Source organism: Lichenostomus cassidix, chromosome 19, assembly GCF_008360975.1.
Source record: "Lichenostomus cassidix isolate B80296 chromosome 19, HeHo_3.0, whole genome shotgun sequence".
Taxonomy (NCBI): Eukaryota; Metazoa; Chordata; class Aves; order Passeriformes; family Meliphagidae; genus Lichenostomus; species Lichenostomus cassidix.
Window position 1 is genome coordinate 5,570,166 of NC_139499.1, and position 22,388 is coordinate 5,592,553.

Below are 22,388 nucleotides of genomic sequence, written 5' to 3' on the forward strand. Positions count from 1 at the left end.
AACTCCTCTTTCCCCACCTAAAAGGGTCACAGCAGATCCTAACTCCTATTTCCCCATCTGAAAGGGTCACAGTAGATCCCAGCTCCTCTTTCTCCATCTCAAAGGCTCAAACACCCATCCCAGCCGGCAGGAACATGGTCCTTGCACAGCAAGGACACAGCAGGCTGGGAACAGCTTGTAAAGGCAGGTTTTGTACTGAAGCTGGCAGGAGTGTGACCTTGTCCTTTTCTCCGCTGGGATTTACAGGACTAAGTCCAAAGAAATCAATCAGAGGTGCACATGGAGCAGCTCTCCTGCTCTGGGCCCTGGTCCATGGTGCAGCTCAGACACAGCAGCACAAGAAGGGCCAGCACGTGGGAAGGGTGAGGGTACAGGCTCAGCTAGCTGTGCTCAGACACATGCCAGAGAAAAAGAGGGAACAGGAAAAGGAGAAGCAGGGAAATCCCAGTATTTCTCCTCACCCTCAAATCCGAGAATGCCACTTTCAAAGCTGGGTTGTGCACTTCCTAGCTGATACAGGAGATGGTTCACTGTCCCAAGCCCTGGCCACTGCCCCCTCCCCAGCCTTGGGACCATGACAGCATCTGCCTCATCACTCTGGCATCTCCAGCAGCTTCTCCCTCTCACACACCAGGCTGCTGCAGACAGCTCAGAAATCGTGTGTAACAGCCAATATTCTGCAAACATCTCGTGCCAGATCGAGCTGGGAGAGAATTAACACCCAGCCCAGCCAGCCAAGGCAGCAACTGCTCCCAGGGCTGGGAGAGAGGCAGGACAGCCCTGCAGAGCACTCCTGGCCCTCTCCACAGGCACTTGCTATCCCCCACTGGGCTCAGCCTGCTGCAGATGTGTACAGAGGAGATTTGTGTGTTTGCTCTCCAAACCTGTCTTGTTAATGCTGGAGGAATATTGACACAACGTTCCCTTCAAAGCAAATGGAAATTGAAGCTTTTTGTTGAGCCTATTTTTTTTTCTTTAATCTTAGCTTTTAGAACAAGATACTTAACAACATTAACATTCATTTTTACATCACATGTCACATGTTCCTGCTTCAGCCACAGCTGAATGTTGTCTGCTTCCCCCAGAAGCCCTCAGAGTGAAGAATTATGGAGAAACAGACACTTGAACACACACAAAACAGGAAAACACAAGTGGGTTTTACTAATGAGGCAGCCACTTTGCTGCACACACCTCTCCACCAGAAACAAGTCCCACTTTAGCAGACACCAACAGCATCTTTTGTCTCTGTCTAATTTGGGAGCTGTGTTGCACAGAAGTGGGAAGCCAGCTAATGTATGCAAAGTTTGCTCGAGCAGAAAGTGCTTGATCTAGTCAGGGACTGGAAGAACAGAAGCTCTGCATTCCAAACAAAGGATTCCCCCAGGAATGGGAGGTATTTGAAGATGTCCACTTCTGCATCTGGAATTAAAAGCTGAGATTTCTCACAGAGAAATGCAAATCAATTAAGTGAACCAAGAAATGTTTGGGGAGGAGAAGGAAAATATTTGGCAGGCAAACACTAAAACGTCGAGCAGCTCTGTGGGAGTCATGTCCCAGGGACTGGACCAAAAACATAATTAGTCTGTGGTGGAGATAAACACCAAGTCTGTGCTGTGTTTTCTCATCCCAAACACCTCCTGGGCACTTGCTGCCTCACATCCCTAACCTGGGGGAGGAAGGGTTAGCAAAGTGTGAAGTGTTTCTTCCAAAGTGCAGTAGTAGCAAACACTCCTGGGTTAGCACTGCTCCCACACACTCCGGGGACAGTTGTGGCATTCCCAGCTGGTGTCACCTCCCTGGGAGCTGGGTGGCAGCTCTGCAACCACAGGGCCTTGTCTCTCATACCTGTCCCCACACAGGTGCCTCCTGCAGCTGGTAAAAAGGCCACCAGTCCCACCAGTGTGGCAAGGGAACGAGGGGCTTCAAATGTAGATCACATCCGAGTCATGCTGCTGAACCTGCAGCAAATCAAAGAGGGAGAATTAGCTCTGACTTAAAGGAACTCACTCTGGTCTGGTTCTTCCTTTACCACCAACTCTGGAGGCTTTTGTAAGGTGCCCTGAAGCAGCTTTTACTTTCTTCTTTAAACAAATGCATTTACCTCACCCCTGAGTTTAGTCTTCAGTTGCTTCTGTTACTTGCCTCAGAAAGAGCTGATCCCTCATCTGTTGTTACTCAGCTGTGCCCCTTTGATGCCTTAGGATTTTAGCTGCTATATTTTTTGTATATCTGTAGTTTTAGTGTGGCTCTGGACTCCATATAGAGTGCTAAAACTCCTGTTCCCAGCATTTTTTAGACAAACCAATTCCTCTAAAACTCGAGACCCAAGGACACTTCGCTGCCTGAGAATATGTAATGTAATCATTACATATGTAATGATTACATAATATGTAATCAACAGTGAATTGCAAAGAGCAAATTTGGAGTAATTGACTTCATCACCTGAAGGTGTAATTGGAGGATTAAACCTCGATATGTTAATGGACAGAATTTATAAAATATGAAAAACCCATGACTTGCTGTGCATTTTGGGTGGAGCCTCTCAAGTAGGCTCTGCCCTAAATGCACCTTGAAGGCCTTTAATTGATCTAACTCCTTTTTATTCTCCAAACTCTGTCTAGCCTCTGTTTTAGCTAAGCCTGTACAGGCATCACTTTAGTTCTAACCACACCAGCCCTGAAGGAGGTGTTGAATGTTACACACTGGAGCTCTTAATTGATCCTAAACCCCCCAGCTTTGCTCAGATAAACCCCAACACATCCATCAGGCTTTCTCCATTCCCAACACCTTGCCCAATTAGCACTGCCTACTGACAGCTGATTTCCTTCCCACTGTTCAAGACCACATTTCCTCACAGCTCTCCTTGATTCTCCAGTCCAATGACATTTAAAAGCAGCTGCTTTTTCCCTAACACCCAGCTCGCTGCTCTTCAGGGCTCTTTGACAGGGAGCACATGGAAAAGAATTGAGCTGTGGGAAGCCTAGGTATTTATTGGTCTCTTCCTCCCTGCCTTTTAAAAGCAGAAGACAGGCACAGTATGTTTTAAGCTCTCTATACCTGGGAGCACATGTCTCATTTCCAAGTCTGGCTGGTGCAAATAAAATTTAACACAGATCCTCCTACTGTGTACAGACATCTCTGCTTCATTTACCAAGGCTTACAGCTCTGCACTCCAGCTTAGATCAGAAGTGAGAAAAAACAGGCTGCCTCGAGTTATAAACATTCCCAAATGATGTGCCAGCACCAGGGCCTCCAAAATCCTGCACAAGCCTTGTCATCTGCCAGGCTGTGACAGAGCAGGACAAACCAGGTCCCTCCAGCCAGCCACCCTCTCTGAACTCTAAACTTTGAGGCACCATTTAGGAATTTACTTATAAATCTGATTACCTTTATAATCTGTTTTCTGGTTCCTGTGCCCACACTGTTGGCAACCAAGGAATTTGCTTGGGAAGATGACTTTTCCACTGGCACTGTGTGTTGAGTTTTGTTGGGACAGGGCCAGCTGCTTGCAGTGTTTAGCAAGTAAGCAGGGAAAGGTCTTTGAAGATTTGCATCCAATGAATCTCCACTTTCCAAGGTTTTCATCCATGATGGGGCCTTTAAAAGAGCACATGGAAATTTAATGCCCTCTCTATATCAACACTGACTAAGCCAAAAAGAACATCAGATGAGTAGTCAGAAAATAAAGGCCATCTTTCCTCATAATTTTTCAAGTCTCCTTTCTGTCTCTAAAAACCATTGACTCAGAGCCTTTTTTGCTACATGAGGAACAACCTGCAGACAAAGCCAGCCCTATTCTTCAGGAAGAAGCTGAAGAATTTATTTAAATAACAAGCAACCTATGACAAAAATCTGGGTCTAGTTCCTCATTGCCTTCCAAAAAAAAAAAAAAATCCACCAAGGCTTTTATGACTTTCAGCAACCACAAAGCACATGAATGAGAACGTGATGCAAACTGCAAGAAACCACATTTAAATGTGTCAGTCACAACAATTTCATTTGCTCCAAGACCTCAAACCCTGATTGTGATTTCATAATCATAGATTAAGATTATTCTTTTTTGCTTATGGTCCTGGTATTCAGCCTAGGAAAAAAGGCCTTCAGATTTTGTTTTGACACGAATTTTTCTCCTCTAGAAGTGTTCATGCTTCTGATATTTTATCACCAAGGGCACTAAAGGCTTGGACTGAAATATGGCAGCTGCCTTTGGCACACCCACACTGCTCCATTTTAGGGTTCATGCTGGAGAAAGTGGCAGGGATTTAGGGTACTTACACCTCCCAAGGAGCGATCCAAGGAGCCCAGGACTTCATTCCAATGAGAGTAAAGCCCAGCCTGTTTTTCCTCCAGTTTCAGAGCATGAATTTCAGACTTCAGTTCTTTCAGTCGATCTTCGAATTTCCTGCTCTTTTCTAAGTAGTCGAGCCTGGGGCCACACATTGGAGACAAAAGGCTTAGGGTGGCACAACTCAGCTCAAGGAAAGGTGATTGTGGAAGGAGGAGAGGTGGGTTTTGTTTCATTTTATGTTTTATAGGTAAAATGAGCTCTGGCACACGTCAGCCTGGCTCCCCTGACCCAGTGACAAGGGAGTTCACTTCTTTCTTTTTACTTCCTAACTGTTTACAGAGCATTTCCTTCCAGACTAAGGGATGTGTCATGGATTGGCTCCTGGAACTTCAGCACTAGAGGGAAATTTCTGTCCTCTCACATGCTTTTAGTTCAGCAAAATGCTTTGTCCCTCCCCAAGAACCCCAAAACAGAAGGCTCTGGACCTGCCATGGCTTGATGCCACCAAAAATCCCTTCCTCTGTGTGAACAGCCAGTCTCACACAGACAGCACCCACACCAGCTCAGGAAAAGGCCTCCAGAAAAAGGCCATCTCTAGTTGTTCAGAGATGAACTGTGAGTCCCACAGATTTCATTTCCTTTCTCATTTATCTGCACTGCAAGCATACTGATACCTCTCTCTCTCTATCTCAAAGGAGAGTCTCTTGAGGTCAATGTCCTTCAAATCCAGCTTTACGGATCCTTTGTCGAAGTTGGCATCTCTGCTGTCAGCTGGGGAGTACTGGGGGTACTTGGCCATGTGCTGGAAGAGGCAACACAAGCCCTGTCATTCAGAGGTGATGGATTGATTTGGGGTTTATCTCCCCAGCTGCTGCAAGAAAGCCAGGCTGAGCCATTTTCTAAGTTTGAAGCTAGAAACTCACTAGCATGACAACTTGTTGTTGCCATGCTAGTAAGATGTGATGACTCGACATGACTGTGCCTGAAATTAATATTCAGTTTAAGAGGATGACTTAGTTCCAAAACCAGATGCTCCTGCAGCCCTTCCTCTGCACCCAGGTAAGTCCACAACCCACAGATCCCAGAGCAGAGAGATTTATCCTGACTGCAGCGTTTCTGTTTCAGCAGAGAATGGAAATCCACCCTCAGCAGGACTGCAGCAGAAGAGGAAGTCATCTGCACCTGACTGTCCCTGCAGATGAAGTGGTGCCCAGTGGAGGAGAACTTACAGGATAATTAAGCCTGGTGATGTCTAAGAGTTTCTGCTTTGCTTTGCGTTCAGCCTCTCGAGCTTCGTGCAGGTCTTGCTTCAGGTGCTCTGCTTCCTTGGCTCTGGAAGAGAAATACCCTCAGGGCACTGCTTGATGGTTTCCAACCCACACATGGATTTCAGAGCTCACTGAATTCCAAAGAACAAGTCCACTGCTGTGTTATCTTTACCCCAAGACACTCATGGCAGGATATTCACATGGAGAACTGACTGGACACACAGGACACAAACCCTACTGCACAAAGTGGCTGAACTAACATGTTTTTCCTACTCCTAACTTCCACAGGCTCAGTAATAACCTGCTGATACAGATTCCCTCCAGGCCAGCAGAGATCCTCCCTGAGGTGGGGAGAGGTTGCTCTTTATTTTGGCAAGCTTCTTGGCAATATCCTAAAACAAGCAGAAGGCTCTTAATAACAAGAGTTAAAAATCCTTTCTCAACACTGGCCTGCTCTGCATCTTCAGGGAGCAAGCAAACACTCAGAGTGGTTGATATTCCACACAAGTTTACCTGGTTTTACACTTCTGGAAGATCTGAAAGGGAAACAAGAGACCATTCACTTGGTACTAATGAATGAAAACATTAGCCTCATGTCTCACAGGGGATAAAGACTGCTAAATTTAGATAGTTAGGTAGCCAGTGATCATTTGATATCAAATAGAAAATGCCTCTGCATTCTGGATCTTTCTTGCTAAACATCTCTACAGCTTTGCATCTGATCCTCTGCAAACCCGACCTGCAATACAACCGCTGGGTCCAGGCAGAACAAACAAGGCACAAGGAGGCTTAGCCACTCTCTAGTGCCACTTGAGGAACAATTCCCCCCTCCTGGGCTTAGCTCTGAGGGAAGCAGCACTCTCTGCACCCCAGCTGAGAGCCCACAGTGCCAGGGAAGCAAATCCAACCTCCTGTCAGACTCCTTCACCAGCTTCACGGTGATCAGCTCCGCCTCCCTCATCTTCTGCTCCATCAGCCTTTTCTCCTCCTTGCTTTTCAGGGCTGTGATCTCCAGCCTCTGGCGTTCCTGCTCAGCTTCTGCAGCATTCTGGGCCAGCAGCTTGGCCTCTTCTTCTGCAATCTGGGCTTTCTCAGCCAGCAGCTCTGCTGCTTCCTGGGATCGGAGCTGAGGAGAAAGAATTTTTCTTAGTTCCTTGTCTGGAACCTACAAAGTCACCCCTACAGGCAGGCAGGAAGAAGACATCTTTTACCAAGATATTAAGTGATAAAGTATTGTATCTTAAATAAAAATCAGACACAGTTTCAGGGTCTAATGTTACTCCTGTGCTCCAGAATTTCCTGTGTCTCACCTCTACAAAGCAAGGAGAAAAATCTTAGAGCTGGACAAAGACTTCAACTAAAAATTGAAGTCAGCCTCTTCAGTCGCCTCTTTCTCCCAGATTCAGGTCCAAGGCTGTTTCCTTTCCCCTCTTCTTGGCCTGAAGAGAGCACTGTGAACCAAACCCAGGGAGGGAATGGCTCACAGATTATGGCAGATCAGGGTTTTCCCAGCTATTCCTGCACTCCCTTTCCACCAGTGATGAGAAACTCTCCAGCTTTGTCTGAGCTACAATGCCTGCTGTCAAAAAAAAACCTGTTTCCAAACCAAGGAAGCCCATCAAGCACAAGAATATTCAGTCTAACTCACCAGGGCCTCATTGGCCTGCCTGGCTTCATCTTCCAGCTGGAAAAGTCGCCTTTCCAGCTCTTCTTTGGCTCTCTCAGCTTCTTCTCGGAGCTGCTTCTCCCTGGCCAGCCTCTGATTCTCCATCTGGAAGCAGAATGAGCAACAATTTGTGGCATTGCAGCAGAATCTCACCTGGGCACGGGTGAAATGCATCAGATGATGGAGGGGCTGCTCTCCAGCTGGGGTGGTCAGCAGAGATGCTGAAGCTGCTTGCATTTTTGCAGCACTGAGCTCCTCAGGCAGGCACTGCTGGTCACTGCAGACTGCTGGAAGAGCCCTTGGATTGATGTGCTGTGTGCCCCAAAGCTTGGAGATCACCTCTGACATCCTCAGGCACGGCAGAGCTGCTCCCACATCCAATCCTGCTGCACTTCCTCACCTCCCACACATATTGATGGAATACAGGAGCAGCAAGGACACCAGCTGGAATAATAATCACTGTTTTCAACAACAGAGGAGCAGAACGAATCTACCTTTTTTCTAGCTTTTTCTTCCCTGGCTTGTGCTTTCATTTGCTGGATCTCTATGGAGTCCACTTTTCTTCTCCTCATAAATAGGTCGTGGTTTCCAATGCACAACTGGAAAATCTGGACAGGAAAGGCAAAGAAAATGTGATTTTGATCACAAATGGGATTTTGATGGACTTGTGCTCCTGTCAAAGGGACAAAGGGGCTCACACTGGCCTCACAGGACAACTCTGACTTCAGCACCAGTGCTGGCAGCTGCTTCCCTTCCAAGAAAATCAGCACCCTGGCCAGGTTCACACCCAGGCACACAACAGTTTGGTTAAGTTTGTAACAGGGTGAGAGATTCCTTCTGTCCTTTACCTCCCTCTGATCCCATTTTCCTGAATTACACAGGCAATGGTTCTAGGCTGAGATCACAATTTTGTTTACAAATAGTATTTCTCAGTCAGTGTCACCAGATTCAGCTTTAAAGAAAGAAAGGAGGGCACTCACCAGTTTGTTCACTTTGAGCTGAGAGGAAAAGAACTTGAAGACTTCTGCTTTCTTGTCAAGGGGTTTAATAGTTAACTACACAGGCAAAAAGGGGAAAAAAAAGAAAGAGAGCACAGTGAGGAGAAAAATAAGTTGAAACTATTAATACCAATGCAAACTGTAGCTCATCTGCACTTCTCTCTGGGGAAGCAGTGATTGGTGCCACAAAAGTGATGTAAAACTGTTTTTCTCCAAAGAATCAGGCTGTGTTGGAGGATAAAGCCTCCCCCTAGACCCACCCCACTGCCAGTCTGGATGGTGCTTTCCCTAATGCCCCCTGCACACTGTCCCAAAAACTCTGGAACTAGCCCTGGTTATCAGGAGAACAGGATCCATCACCAATCCCTCAGAGCAGGCACAGCCTTAAAGTCAGGGAAATGTCAAACACCTCTCAGAATAATAACCACTGCAGGGATAAACAAAGGTATCAAGGGCCTAAAGAATTTATTCCTAAGGCCAGCAGGTGAGAATCCTTGAGCTCCTACTTGCTCACTTTCCCAGCCCACTCCCCAGACTGTTCCCAGAGGCCATGAAGGGTTTTCCTGCTGCCAGGTCAGTGCTTCACTCCACACCTCGTGCTCTGTTTGCCTGAATAACAAAATATGGCCCCTTTTTTAAGACCCTGTTTGCTGTGACTCACAGGCTCCCTGGCACTCTGCTCCTCTAACTCATTTGCAAGGTAATTCCTGGATAATTCCAGGGCATCTGAGTCACCAAGATCATCATGTCCTATAGCTCATTTCACCCTCTAGGTAATGCCTGGTTGCCTTTTGAGGAGCCAGGTTGGGATGTGTCACCGAATACAGTGCAGTTTAAACTCAGGGCTGCCCAATTTCCCCACAACAGGGAGTTAAAGCAGTTTATTCACAGATCTCAGGGGAAGTTTGATGTTATCAGGGACCCAAAATGGTTTGGAGGCAGCAAACCTGTAGCCTGCCTGATTTAATGGGCATGAATCTAAAATCTCAGTGCTTTCCAAAAGGAAAATGGAACAGGCTGTGCTGCCCTTTGGCTGACAAATCCCAGGTATTCCCCTACCAATGCAATTTCCCTGGGTTTGTTTTTTCTGATTACAGCCTTCCACACAGCCCATGATTTGCAACGAGAACACATTTTACCCACTCCTCAGCTTTCCACAAGCAAAAGCTGAGCTCCACAGTGAAATTGCAGTGGTAGGGTTGTGCTGGGGAGTGAAATCATGTCCCAACAAAGTGGCAGAATTGAGGCAGAAAACCATTAATATCTCCCTGCATGTCTCCTCTTGCCACCGGGCTCCAACCCTCAGCTATGAGGACAACTCCTGCATGTGCAAACAGCATTAAGGTTTCATGGATCATGGAATTCCTGCTGGGATAACTGAGGAAGCCAGTCACGGTGGCATTCATAATATCTGTCTTTTTCAGAGATCAACACACTTGTTTTGCAAAGGCCAAGCAGCAGGGAAGGAGCCAGAGCAGAGTCAGAGCTCAGAGCAGCCTCAGGGAACTGAGGTTTCGAGCTCATCTGCAAGGCAGGGCTGTTATTTTTAGTTTTGTAACAAAGCTCCCCAGGATTTTCCCTTTCTCCCCCAAAATTATTGAAACAGAGGAAGCTTTCAGCCTGTTCCAAGAATCCCAGTCCACACCCATGCCCATGTAAAAAGAATAATACATCAAAGCCATCATACCTCTTTCTCACTATAGGAAATGTTTCTGATAGAGCTCCACTCAAAGGATTTATTTGGAGAGAACCTGTTATTAATGCTGTAGATATGAATACCTTTGGCATCAACTCCAAGCAGGAGATCTGTGTGGTTTTTATTTTGCTGAAAACCAAGAGATATCAGTAAATGGCATTTTTGGTGACATTAAACAACCACAGACAAGAACCACATATTTTAATATCTTGATATTCATCTGTCTTTGAGGCAATTGGTGTTTATATAGAACATTATGAATGCTGTCACTGCTACTAATAAACTCAGCCCTCTAGGCTGACTACAGCAGCTCAAACCATTTCTCCTTCCTGCTACACACCTGGAGTTCCTGAAAACTTTCGTCGAGATTGTAAAATATTAATCCTAACTGTTTTATCCACCTGCTCATTTAGCAGGCAAGTAAACCCAGTCAGAACAAAACCAGCAGCAGGGAAAAGCAGGAGTCCCACTTCCCAAACTCCCTGGAGGATTTTAAAAGGACAGCACCATTATCTGCAGAACTGCAAACTGCTAAAATAAGGCACTTACAGCAATTGGGAAATAATTGACACCGTACATTTCCAAGTCTTGGGCAATTTTCAGGTAGTTCATCTCAGCTTCATCCCTGGAGAATAAAGCCATGATTATGAAATTCCTTTCCAGCCTTTCTCTCCTGGCTGACTCTCCATTTCCAGCTTAGAAAAGAACAGACAATCTGGTCCTTTGTACAAACTTTAATTTTGTCATCTTGCTCTCAAGAATAGAAAAAAAAAGGGTAATAAAAACAGCACCTGGACAGAATGAAGACAGTAAAGTCGCACCTATTTCAAATGATGACTCATGGATAGTGTAATCTTCATTAAAATTCATTAAAAGTCTTATCCTTGTGTTAGTTTTGCCACTCCATGCCTTGGAAACCCACCCTGCCATTATTTTCCTTGAATATATTTCCTTCAGGAAATAGAGTTCATCGAGAAAGGAGTCTTGAGCAGAGCTTTTGGCCAAGGCCAAAGAAGGCTGAGAATCTCTCTACCCTTTTCTTCTCCCTTCAAGGTGAGGCATCACTAAATCTTGAGAGAAAAATTCGATAAAAATAGTGCTAAAAAGCCTCTAGAACAGAGAGAAATGGAACCCAAATACAGAAAAAGCTGCCTCTGCGTGCCAACAGCTCCTATTTACCGTTTAATTGCATTTCCAGGCATGCTGAACTACACTGAAGACAACAAATCCCATAAATAAATGTAGGGGATTTCCAAGAAATGCAAAGGTTTCCTACCTGGCAATACCCCTGTGCTCAGCATACCAAGCAGTGATCTTCTCTTCCCACATCTCTGCTGTCAACTGATACTGCCTGAGGACCTGCAGGGAAAGAAAAGATCTTCAAGGATCCCCTTGAAGATCCAAATCCAAGTGCTGCCTGTCCCAAGCCAAGTGAATGCAGAGGTGCATTCACTTGGTTATTTTGCAGAGTTTTGAATGCTCTGGTTAACCCCCAGCAATATCTGCACTGCAAAAAGCAGATTTGAAGATTTGGTTTCATATAGAATGAAGACTTACCCTTTTGGGTAACAGCTCATCATGGGCTAGAAAGCCTGGCTCATGGAAATTTGGGTCATAGTCACCATACTGTGGCAAAAAAGAAGAGATATTTCAGTTTGTTAGAGGCAAAATGCTGAGTTTGATGTGGAAGCTTGAGGCAGACTTTATTCCGGAAAAATTACATTAAAATGTTAAATCCAAATAAATTCCCTAAATTGCAAAAGCACAGTATAGAAAAAATCCTTGTAGTGGTATTTTAATGTTTCTTTTTCTGGCTGTGCCTGTACTTCCCAACTTCTTTAACAGCAAATTTTAACTCTGCTTTGTTTTACACATCACCATGTAGATGTGTTGGTTAAACCAGAAAAAAGTCAGTAAAAAAAGAGACATTCTATGCACAAACCTTGGCCTGAACAGCATAAGAAGCCAGTAAAACTGTAGCTTCGGGTGAGCAATAGATTTCCTCATCCAGGATTTGTTTCTTAACCTAAACCAACAGAAGAAAGGAGCAAGTTAAAGAAGCTCAAAGTCAGGACTTCTGTCAGGCTTGAAATGAAAGCAGACATGCCCAGACTACAACTTGGCACCAAACATCCCCTCTCTGAGTTAATAACAGCAACAAGAAATTGGCATTCAGCAACACAGGAAGCCTTTAGTTAGCTTTGCATTTAATGAGACTAAAAACGCCAGTCAGCTCTCTCCACACACTTACATAAGGAGTCCTATAAAAGAAAACCTTCTAAAACATCAATTTTATTGTCTGCGCTTCATTTCTTTTAACAATCCTTCTTTTATTTTTTTTTCCTGCCTGCTTTGGAAAAATCAGCTTTGCATCATTTCAGACATCCAATTTTAGGAGCTCTGGAGGTCAGGTCCAGCTAGAGCAGAATGCTCAGGGCTGTCCAGCCTGGTGTTGCCATATGAAAAACCATAACAGATGTTCTCCAGCTTTGCAGAATGAGAGAATAAAGGAAACCCCCCAAAAGAGAAGCTGAATAATAGAGCACTTAATTTATTCAATTTCAATGGTCTAAGCACAATCAGACAATGGTAAAGAGTCTTTTAACATTCTTTTCATTTTAATAACCTGTGGTGCTATCAGGACCAGAGGTGTAACAGTTTGTAAGGTGTTGTTTGATTTTCAATCAGTTCTGCAATTCCAGCTTGAAAACCTAAAGTGGGAAAGGGAAATTAATCTTCCCAAATCCTCCTCTCAGGTGTATTTAGCCAAGGAACAAGCACAAGACAAGAGAATTTTGCACAGCTCCCAATCTTAAACATTTCCAAAGAGAAAAATGACTTGAGCTAGCACAAGTTGTGTTTACAAACACACCTCTGTAGGTGCTGCAGACTGAAATGAACCACCAAGAAAGTTTTGCTTTTCAATTCAGCCCCTGGTGAGCACAATATATAAACCTGAGTTACAGCACAGGGAAAATTCTTTCTAGGCTGTTAAAATGGAAAGAATGGAAAGATTTTTTTTTTTTGCTTCCAATTTGGAAAGCTTTCGTACTCCACGGTGCAAATCACACTCCAGAATTTCGAACAACGTAGATAAATCCCCCAGAAGTGTCTGGTTGTCTTGTTTTCTGATCAGTTTTTACAAGGACTTTTTGTTCAACTTCACCAAGAAGCAATGAATTACCTCATCCTCAGGCAGGAAATATTTAGCTTCAGTCCTTTACATCTATTCAGGCATTTTGCAAAAGCTGTTATGCCACATTAATTTGCAAAGGGCTGAAGAGTCAGGAGAGCTGAAATCTTCAGGCATCCAGATGCCTGTACATGTTTTTCCTATTAGCATCCAGGTGTGAGCTGCAGTTCTTACAGTCAGGAAACTTTGCAAGTCCCAATTTGTTTCAGCCTTGTTTTCCTACTTCGGAATGAGAAGAATTTGCTAATTGCCTATCTGCTAGTTAAGGCAGGTTCAAGCAGAAAAGAAAAGAAAGTGGAAAAAATCAGGATTCAAAGAGTACTGCTGGTCTCATTCCCTTCCAAAATTAGCTGAAGAAATTAATTGCCAAGTGGTCAAAGGCTCTGGATGAAGTTCTGGGGGGCTTATTAACCCTCAGAGCAGCAGCATTTCTCCACGATTCCATCAGCACATCCTCCTCAGGGAACAAGGGAACTGACTGAGTTTATTTACAGCTGCAGCCTGCACTTATCCCTTACACCCCAGCTACCTGCACAGACACATCCTGCTGGGATAAAGCAACACTCCAGAGGCTGAAACCTCCACAGGGACTCCACAGAAACTGGTAGAGAAGCTGGATGTCCCAGACATTGGATGGGACCATCCCAAACTCAGTGCTTGTATCCTTTTCCTGCAGCTATGGAGCTTTTCCTGCTCCATCCATCCTTATTTTTGAGAAGGCTGCAAGAATTTGCTCCTCCATCTGCTTTTTGATGGAGCTAAAATGGTGTCTGCTTCTCTGCTCCTTGCCATGTGAACAAACTTGGATTGCAGAATGCCTATCAAATTCCCTGATCTTTTATTCCCCACAATCCAAAATGAAGGTTTAAGAAGATGGAGAGGTTTTCGGGAGGTTGTGCCCTCCTGCACAAGATCTCCCAAAAAGCTTCACTGTCCTCCAAGCAGTTCCAGCTTTGCATGGATTTTTATTTTTTTTAACACATATTAAGGAGCAAAACAAGTCTGGAATATCCAGATTTTGAGTTATCACCCAATATAACAAAATTGTTGTGTTGTCAGAAAAACAGAAACCGTCAAGAGAACAAAAACTTGCAGAAGATGAAACATTCAGCTTACCTGGACACAAAAATCACAGCAGTCAGGAGAGATGTTTGCATTTCATAAAAATAACATCTACAAAGCTCTGGATACAGCTGAAGCAAGCAAAATTATTCTGAGCTGCCAACAAGATCAAAGACAATGCAAAAGGACTGGAGGAAATACAGAAGGAATTCATGGTTAAAAATTGTTCCTGACCTGAAGGAAGAATAAATGCTGGGTAATTTCCTGTAATAGTTCCTCTTCTACCTTCTCTGGGTAGAATTTAGCCAAAAAATGAAAGCTAATGGGATCTTCTTTGGGGATTTCTTGATCTAAAACCTGTTTACAGATAAAATAAAAATCAGCAGCAGAATTGATACACGAGTATCTCCAGATAACATTCCCAATCTCAAGATAACAGAAAGCAGCCAATAACCCACTTAAAGCAGCCTTCCCAAATTTTAGAGGGAAGGGTAATGCTGAGCTTTAATCTAACATCAATCAGTGCACAGAGTGGTGATTAGTGTGGGATTGCTCCAGGTCAAATGGGATAGAAGCAATCAGAGCAAATGACACAATTTTAGCCTCCCAAAAAAGCTACCATGGAGAATTCTGAGTTGTCATGGAGCACATCCCTTTAGCTCCTGTGCTACAGGAAGTCAATATTTACACAAGTAAGCAACTGCCACACTGTAGGAGTAAATAATTGCCAGGAATTTTGTTTCCCATACCTTTTTGTCCATCTTTAACCAGGTGCACATCCCTTTAATTGTGTACTGCAAGCCAAAGAACCAAGTCTCCCTTAAGCCAAGGGCTCGGCACACCAGGTCAAACAAATCCTTTCCCTTCCACTTCATCTGGAAGAGAGAAAAATCAAGACAAACATGTAGGTCTTCCATGAATTTGCCCCATTTTAGCCCCTTGTCCTACAAGGTGTTATTTCACTTTTAGATTTTCAGTGAAATATTCCTGCTGCTGTGGAAGAGTTGCTGTGTTCCACCTCCTTCCCTTCTTAAATGTTCTCTTAAATGAGTCTCCTTCAATGTTTTCATTTTAATTTAACAGCCAGAGAGAGCAAACTTTGATTAAAGGTCCCAAATTCACACACATTTCGTGCCTTGGTTTTTTCTTTCATCAAAGAGGCTGCTCGTCTGTTTCTTCTATTTGACTACATTTTGGAAAGATGATTTTACCTAATTGTAAAACTAAAAATTTAATGGCAAAAAGAAGTGAACTTTTAGGTGGTATTTGAGTGGAAAGCTGGAAATCATCCCAGCAAAAGTGCAGAGGCTGGGGAGAAAGGAGAGGCAGCAAAGCAAGGAATACATGATTTGTTAAGAAGGACTCTGATCTCTAATCAAATTTCCCAAATCCTTTATTTTCACAACTCTGCCTGCAAGCTCTCCAGAGCAGTAAGTCATACAAGACTAATCTATTCCGTTCCTGAAGAACCTATAAATGACATTAAATGGCTCAATAAGTCTCAATAAAATTGCCAGTCCCACTGGAACTCAGTTTTTTAACTCCTCAAAATACCTGGATGTCTTGTTTTGCTTTTGCTGGATGATTAAGAATTAATTAATTAGGGACAGTTCTGTCTCCTCAACAGTGCAGCCCAATTTATTTAGCAATTGATCATTTATTTTTCTCCAGCCATGATTTCTCTAACCAATTTACCAGACAGACACAATTAATAGAAGAAAATCCCACTTTTTCCATCATTTTTCTCTTCTGCCCAGAGATCCAAACACACACTGCAGTTAAAGATCAGGAGTTTACAGATGGCAAATTGGAAGAGAATGTCCCAGATCAACAAAAGTACAAGTTCATAAATTATTTTATAAATTATTTTATAAGTAACATCTTAACACCAGCTCTGCCCAGTTTATCCAAGCTGGCAGTGTCTTAAAGAGTTGTGTTATTAAAAAAAGAAGAATTTGGTGGAGAAGTAGGAATTCTAACAAACAACTGGAATGCTCATGAAGAAAGCAGGTTTGCTGTTAATTTATGTGTGTGAGCCAAGTGGATTTCATGCAAACAGCTTTAAATTCTGGCCAGAGTTAAGAGAAGAATGCACCTGAGATTAAATAATCAATTTTTATAAAAATAAGTTTTGAGATCATCCACGAGCTGCTAATCCGAATTTTTCATATTTCTTGCTAATGCAAAGATCAGTCCCCAACTCCCCAGCGTTTGGTGTCACTCTCACCTCACAGCTGAACTCCATCTCAGCATCCACTGTTATAATTTTGACTTTAAAAGTCTTTGGCTGTTTCTTCTTCAGGCCTCGGATGGACATGTTTTTCAGTTGAGGAGGGCAGCCACACCTGCAATCAAACATTGAGGGATGGAAATTCAGCAGCATTTGCTTGGTTAGGTTCCAAAGCAGGATGAGCCCAAACATGCAGAATAAAGTCACCTTTAGAGATGCATTTTTTGTGTCTAAGACAATAAGGATGTTGAAACAAAATCCTTTAAAATGAGCTTGGCTCCTTGAAATAAGTTGCTCAGAAAATGTTATTGCTGTTTTTTTTCTCAGAGTTTGGCTACCACAAGCAAAATTCCCTTTCTCTGGGGTCTCTGTAGCATCTCCAGCCAGTAGAACACCAGAAAATGCAGCTAAACTTTATGATGTTAAATCCAACACAATCTTTTTCTATCGGTTATGGCTCCTTGAGCAACTAAACTATTGGATTTCTTTATAACATGAGATCTTAACTCCCTGAAAATGATAGAAATAAAAAATGTATGCAGTGAAGTTAAGTCAAATTTACCATGTTCTCTTGGGCTAGTCACTCACAATGATAACAGTTATTTAGAACAGAAATTCTCCCAGTGAAGTTCTTGCGAAATGAATTTAATTTGCAGAAGCCAACAGAAAATTCCTTCAGAAATCTTCTATTCTAAATGTAATCTCTTGCATACCAACCAAAAAAATTGAGGAGATGCTGCTTCCACAGGCACATGGATTTTGTAGAAACCAAATATTGAAAGCTAGGGGTTAAATGGTAGTGTGAATCTGCTCCAGGCAGTTCTCAGGCATTTATTTCTGAGCACAGGAAGTCAGCTTGTAAAGGTTTTTTGCTTCTTTTCACTTTATAAAATTAACAGTTCAAACTTGCACAACGCAGGGAGTAGCTGTGAACTATACAGGGCAAGAGACTGAGGCATTCCTGGTTTCCTACAAAGTAAAACCATCACAATGTGGCACAATTCCAACCTTTCCTTGAGGAATTCCAAAACAAAGCTCTAGTTTAAACTGAAAAGTTCCATTTGCCTACACCTTCCAGGATTTTATAAAATACTTTGCTCCCCTTTTTTTGCTGCTGCTGACCTCTAAACTGGCTTGGAAATGTACTGATTTTCCACTTCCTTTGTTTGTGCCCCTCACCCACGAATTCTGAGCTCTTAAATAGGAGGTGAAATAGATATGGAAGCTTTTCTTCCCAGATTATAGGGAAGTCGAGGCAGGGAACAGATAAACTAGTTACCAAATCATAGGGACATCAGAGGCAGAGATGAAAACATGTGACTGAGGCAACTCAGAGTGGGGAGGAAAAGCTGAGGAGGAAATTCATCCTTCTGACACCACTGGGACCAGTTGAGGAATCCTCTCCCTCCAGCTGGCTCTGGTGGAGCTCCTGCTGAATCTTGGGTTCAGGGCACCACTTGGTGCTGAAAAAGCAACTGGAGAGAATCCAAAGGAGAGGGCCAAGGGCTAGAAAATCATCTGTGAGAGAATGAAAGCGCTGATTAGTCCAGAGAAAGGACAGCTGAGACATTGCAATGGCTGCTCTTCATGGCAAGGACATCATTTTTTAAAGGAGTGAAAACCAGGCTTGCCACAAGCTTTCCCCTAAAATTTAGGCAGCTCAGTGCATCCAGCTGAGCAGAGCTCAGCTCCTTTCTACTTATTTTCAATTAAGGAAAGTATTCCTGCTTGAATTTCTTCTTTTATCACTATCTGCAAAGTATTTTCAGTTAAGGTAAAAGTGAATATTCAAACCCAAAAAATGACCACAGCAATATTGACAGGGAAAGCATCATCTGAGGGCATCCAAACCAGCAGTAATTACCCCAGGCATTTTCTCATCTCTGATCTGCAAGCTGCAAAATTAAATTTTAACCTGTTGCGTCCCGAAGCTCTTTTCCATCTGGTTTTCTCCAAAATTGTAAATAATTTTACCATTGGATACGGCATTTATAGCCTGGGAGCTACAGACTTCTACACAATACTGGAAATAGGTTTCTAGAAGAAATATCAATGGCTGAAAACGAAGGAGAAGAAAGCTCCATAATTCATTTTTAATATGTAACCTGAAACAGCCAATTGAGTTAAACAGGAACTTGGAGTTAAGGCCAGTACAGAACATTCTCAGAGTTTCATATGGAAAACTCTGAACAGATAAAATTGAGCAGCTGGAGAGAAATGTACTAATTTTCTCAAAATATGAGAAAAATACCAGAGCTTTTCATTTGGACTTTGAAGTTATTTCTTTTTACTTATATAACCTGGGTTGAAATGACAATATAATTTGTTCAACATTTCCAATAGCATTTTTTTTTGTCCTTTCCAGAATTTTTATTCCATGGAAAAGTACATTCTGACTCACAGTGAAAAGACATTTTTGAATATCAAATTTTCCCCAGGAAAGTAAACTGCATTTTAATCAATAGCACTGGTAAAGAAATTGGAAAGGGTTTTCACACTGAATAGCTGAAATGAATGTCAGATCCTGACAACACAAGCAAAAGCACTTAGCAGACAAGATTTTAGAAAAAGAACTTTTTTTTCAAATAAGAGAAATCTTGCTGAAAAATAAGACAATCTGGGTTTGCAATCTTTTGTGTAAATGCAAAAGCAATCCCCTGCCTAGATCCCTGCTAACAACAGCATTTAACTGGGAATCAAGTGCTCCAAGGCAGTTTCTGACACTCAGCTCCAGTGATTTATTCCTGCAGGGGAATATTCCTACAGGGATCCAGAAGCAGCAAAATGGGATGGATCAGAGCATGGTGTAGACCTAACAAAGAACACATGAATGAAAAATGGGGCAGGGAGATAAAAGATTCCTGTCCAGCCAGAACCTGGGAACTCAGAGTTCAGAAGCTGGGAACGACCACAGGGAGAGGATAAAAGCTTTGCGTGATGAGAGGAGCAGAAAGGCAGCGATGGGGAAAAAATGTGAAGGAACAAAACAGCCTCAACTCTGCCTTTTAGCGTGTTCGTGATGAAAGAAAGGACATCCAGCAGCTCTGGATTGGAGTGTTCTCCCTCCTGGACAATGAGAAACCCGGAGCAGAGCGTGGGGGTGAAACTGGGAACAGGGAAGAGCGAGAAGAACTGGCCAGGTGACTCTTGCAGGGAGTGATGTTTATCAGTGTCACAGCAGCAGGTGGGCAGCGTGTTACACCACAGCTCTGCACATCTATCCGTGCGGGAAGGAAGCCACACATCAGATAGCACTCACTCACTCACAGCATTCCCTGGCAATCAGAGAGAAAAAAAGTGAAATCAGCAGCGCCACACACACACAGAGCGCAATAAATCCACCAGAATTCAGCACCTTATAGATGAATACCTGAAGGAACAAGCTGCCCATGAGTGAGAGTGCAATTTATCCCCAGTTTAGCATTTCCAAGGTGAATGGATGGGGTTTTGCAGGGCTCTCCACGAGCTATAAAAACTTCCCTTCACGTGGCGCTGGCTCTCGGTGACAACTGGGTGTGAGCCGTCACCTCCATCACACTTGGGGCAGCCACACGGGGGTGAAAAATCATGTTTTTTTCACACACAAAAGCCAGCAGCACTTTTTAAGGTGAGAACTCAGCTGCAGACTGGCAAAGAATTAATAGCAATTGAGACCCCTCTGTTCCAGCCCCAAAATGAATCTGCCCTTAAGGAAAGTCCTGGAAAGATAAAAACTTTGGGAGAGCAGTGAGGATTCAAGAGACAAGGCTTGGGAATTATTTTAAGATCCACCAAGAGAAGCTGCTTGAAGCATCCACTGCAAAAGCACATTAACATAGACACTACTACAGTTTGAAAGACTGTCACCTCTGAAATATTTACTGCGACTCGGAGCGGCAAATTCCCCTGACTCATTATGTTTCTCCCAGTTCCTGAATTTCCATACTCCAGCTCAGGAATTAATGCAAGCAATTTGAATGCAGACAACACAGGCAAGCGTCGTGGGCTTTGTACAGATGTTGACTCACGCTCCCGCCTGTGCTCCCTGCCCGAGGAACGATTTAAGCAAAGAATTCACTGCTTTAAAAATGGGTCAGCAAGATAAAGGGTTTTCTTACCCCTCAGTCTAAAAAAGAAGTTATCTAAAGTCACCCGTTGGAATCAAGACTTACCTCACAGATCGTTTTTTTTGAATGACGATAAGAAGGGGAAAAAAGTCCCTTTCAATCCAAAAACTCCGTGTTTTCCCCGCAGACATCAATATCCAGCCCTCACAAGTTCTGCCACTGAGAATAAAATCCAAGAACAACTTTTCTACTTGATCCCCTTCCCTTTGTTTCCATGAACTGCGGCATGTTAGCGCCCTCTGAAAAATCAAAGGATTGCTTTCCCAGGTGATAGGAACGGCTCTTAACCATTTCCTGCCCGCGCCAGGGCTCCTCCCAACTTCCCAACTCCCTAATTCAAGCAACCACGCGCCAAAAGATGAGAAGCCCACGAGTTTTGGCTTGGATATCTGTGAGAATTGATATTGAACTTCCAAATTACTCCTTGGATGGTATCTGATCAAGCTGTTTCAACAGTGTCTCCTGTTCTCCCCAAATCAGCCACCTTAAGAAGGAAAACTGCCCAAAGTCGTGCTGTTAAATAAATATGATTCCCTACCTGTCCTCTTCCTGTGGTGAGAGATGATGGGACACCAACACCAAAAAGAGAACAAGCCTCAAAACTGGGCAGCAGCCAAAATACCAGAAGAAAATGATAAGTGAATGAATATAGGTAAAAGAAGGATGGCCTCAGCCTGAAGTCACGGGGAGAGACCAGGACATTACTTCAAAGTCAAATAATCTCGCCGTTATTCAGTTTACAAGTGGTTTGGGGCTTTTTTCCCAGCCCTCCATTTTATACACAGATTTACAGAAACTGAGTATCTGCCAAGATACAGAGAACAAGGACAACAGGCCAGCTCTCACTTCCTACTATAAATATTCCAGATTTATAGGGAAAACCTTCAAGATCTGTCCCATGTCCATCACCTAACAGCAGGGGAAGAGCACAACACTTGTTTCTGTGCAGAAACCTCAGTGCCACACAAAGAGGCTGCACTGACAGGCAGCTCCATCCCCAAAATTCTGTGTGAAGGGAGACCTCAGCACTCACACCTTGGGTTTGTTTGGAACAGTAGGAGGAATTTCATCACTCCTCACAATAACCTGAAAGGAGGTTGTGGTGAGCTGGAGTCACTCTCCTCTACTGTGCCTGCAGCGAGAAGACAAGAAAAAATAGCCTTGAACAGAGATGGGAGATTCAGATTAGATATTAGAAAACATGTTTGCACTGTTTGGGTGGTCAGGCATGGGGACAGGCTGTCCAGGGAGGCGGTGGGGTCACATCCCTGGAGGGCTTTGAGAGGTGTCTGGTGATGTGGTTTGGGTTACAGTGGCAGTGCTGGGGGCACAGTTGGGCTTCAAAGAATGACAGAATATCCTGGGTGGAAAGGGACCCATCAGAACATCGAGTGCACGTCTTGCTCCTCCACAGGGCACTTCAGCAATCCCACCCCGAGCCTGGGAGCATTGTCCAAAAGCTTCAATTGTCGGTACTGTGACCACTGCCCTGAGGTGACTGTCCAGTGCTCAACCACCCTCTGCGGGAAAAAACTTTCCCTGATATCCCCTAACTCAGCTCCAGCCACTTCCTCGAGTCCTGCAGTGAATCCTTCGAGTCCTTCGATCATTAGAGTGAAGAGATCGTCACCTGCCCCTCCTCTTCCCCTCATGGGGACTTTAAACACCCTCAATCTCCTCCAAGCTCCTCCGACTGAACAAATCAGGGCACCTCAGCCACTCCTCTTAAAGCTTCCCCTCCACACCCTTCACCATGCTTGAAAGACCTTTAAAAAGATCTTAGAGAGCCCTTCCAACGTTAACGACTCTTTCTCGCCACTCCGCGGATTCATGTCTCCCTCAGCCCCTCAGAGGGCTGGCGCCGCCTGCCGCCTTTAAATA

At 43.8% G+C, this 22,388-nt stretch overlaps 1 protein-coding gene across 4 annotated transcripts; it reads right to left on the reverse strand.

Moving 5' to 3' along the window:
• Nucleotides 1-949: 949 nt before the first annotated feature.
• Nucleotides 950-22,356, reverse strand: LOC146429061 (merlin-like). Of its 4 annotated transcripts, XM_085078296.1 has the most exons (23): nt 22,274-22,356; nt 21,541-21,639; nt 20,553-21,005; nt 17,681-17,919; nt 16,399-16,516; nt 14,921-15,046; nt 14,406-14,528; nt 11,859-11,942; nt 11,474-11,542; nt 11,193-11,275; nt 10,466-10,541; nt 9,908-10,045; nt 8,203-8,277; nt 7,717-7,830; nt 7,205-7,327; nt 6,465-6,682; nt 6,070-6,092; nt 5,858-5,948; nt 5,518-5,620; nt 4,963-5,090; nt 4,276-4,426; nt 3,388-3,597; nt 950-1,958 (listed from the first exon to the last, which is right to left on the reverse strand). In XM_085078296.1, the coding sequence occupies exons 4-23, from the start codon at nt 17,686-17,688 to the stop codon at nt 1,923-1,925; spliced, it is 2,097 nt and encodes a 698-aa protein (XP_084934422.1). In that variant the 5' UTR covers nt 17,689-17,919; nt 20,553-21,005; nt 21,541-21,639; nt 22,274-22,356; the 3' UTR covers nt 950-1,922. The 4 variants fall into 4 exon arrangements, with proteins under 4 accessions (XP_084934422.1, XP_084934424.1, XP_084934423.1 ...); XM_085078298.1 differs by lacking the exons at nt 5,858-5,948; nt 6,070-6,092; XM_085078297.1 differs by lacking the exons at nt 21,541-21,639; nt 22,274-22,356 and having other exon boundaries at nt 20,553-21,077.
• Between the last annotated feature and the right edge of the window lie 32 nt (nt 22,357-22,388).

Coding starts and splice junctions, on each gene's coding strand:
- LOC146429061 (XM_085078296.1), bottom strand. Junction 10,046..10,465: donor TCAATTATTTCCCAATTGCT/GTAAGTGCCTTA, acceptor CTTGGTTTTCAG/CAAAATAAAAACCACACAGA. Junction 7,831..8,202: donor AGCTCAAAGTGAACAAACTG/GTGAGTGCCCTC, acceptor TTTCCTGTCCAG/ATTTTCCAGTTGTGCATTGG.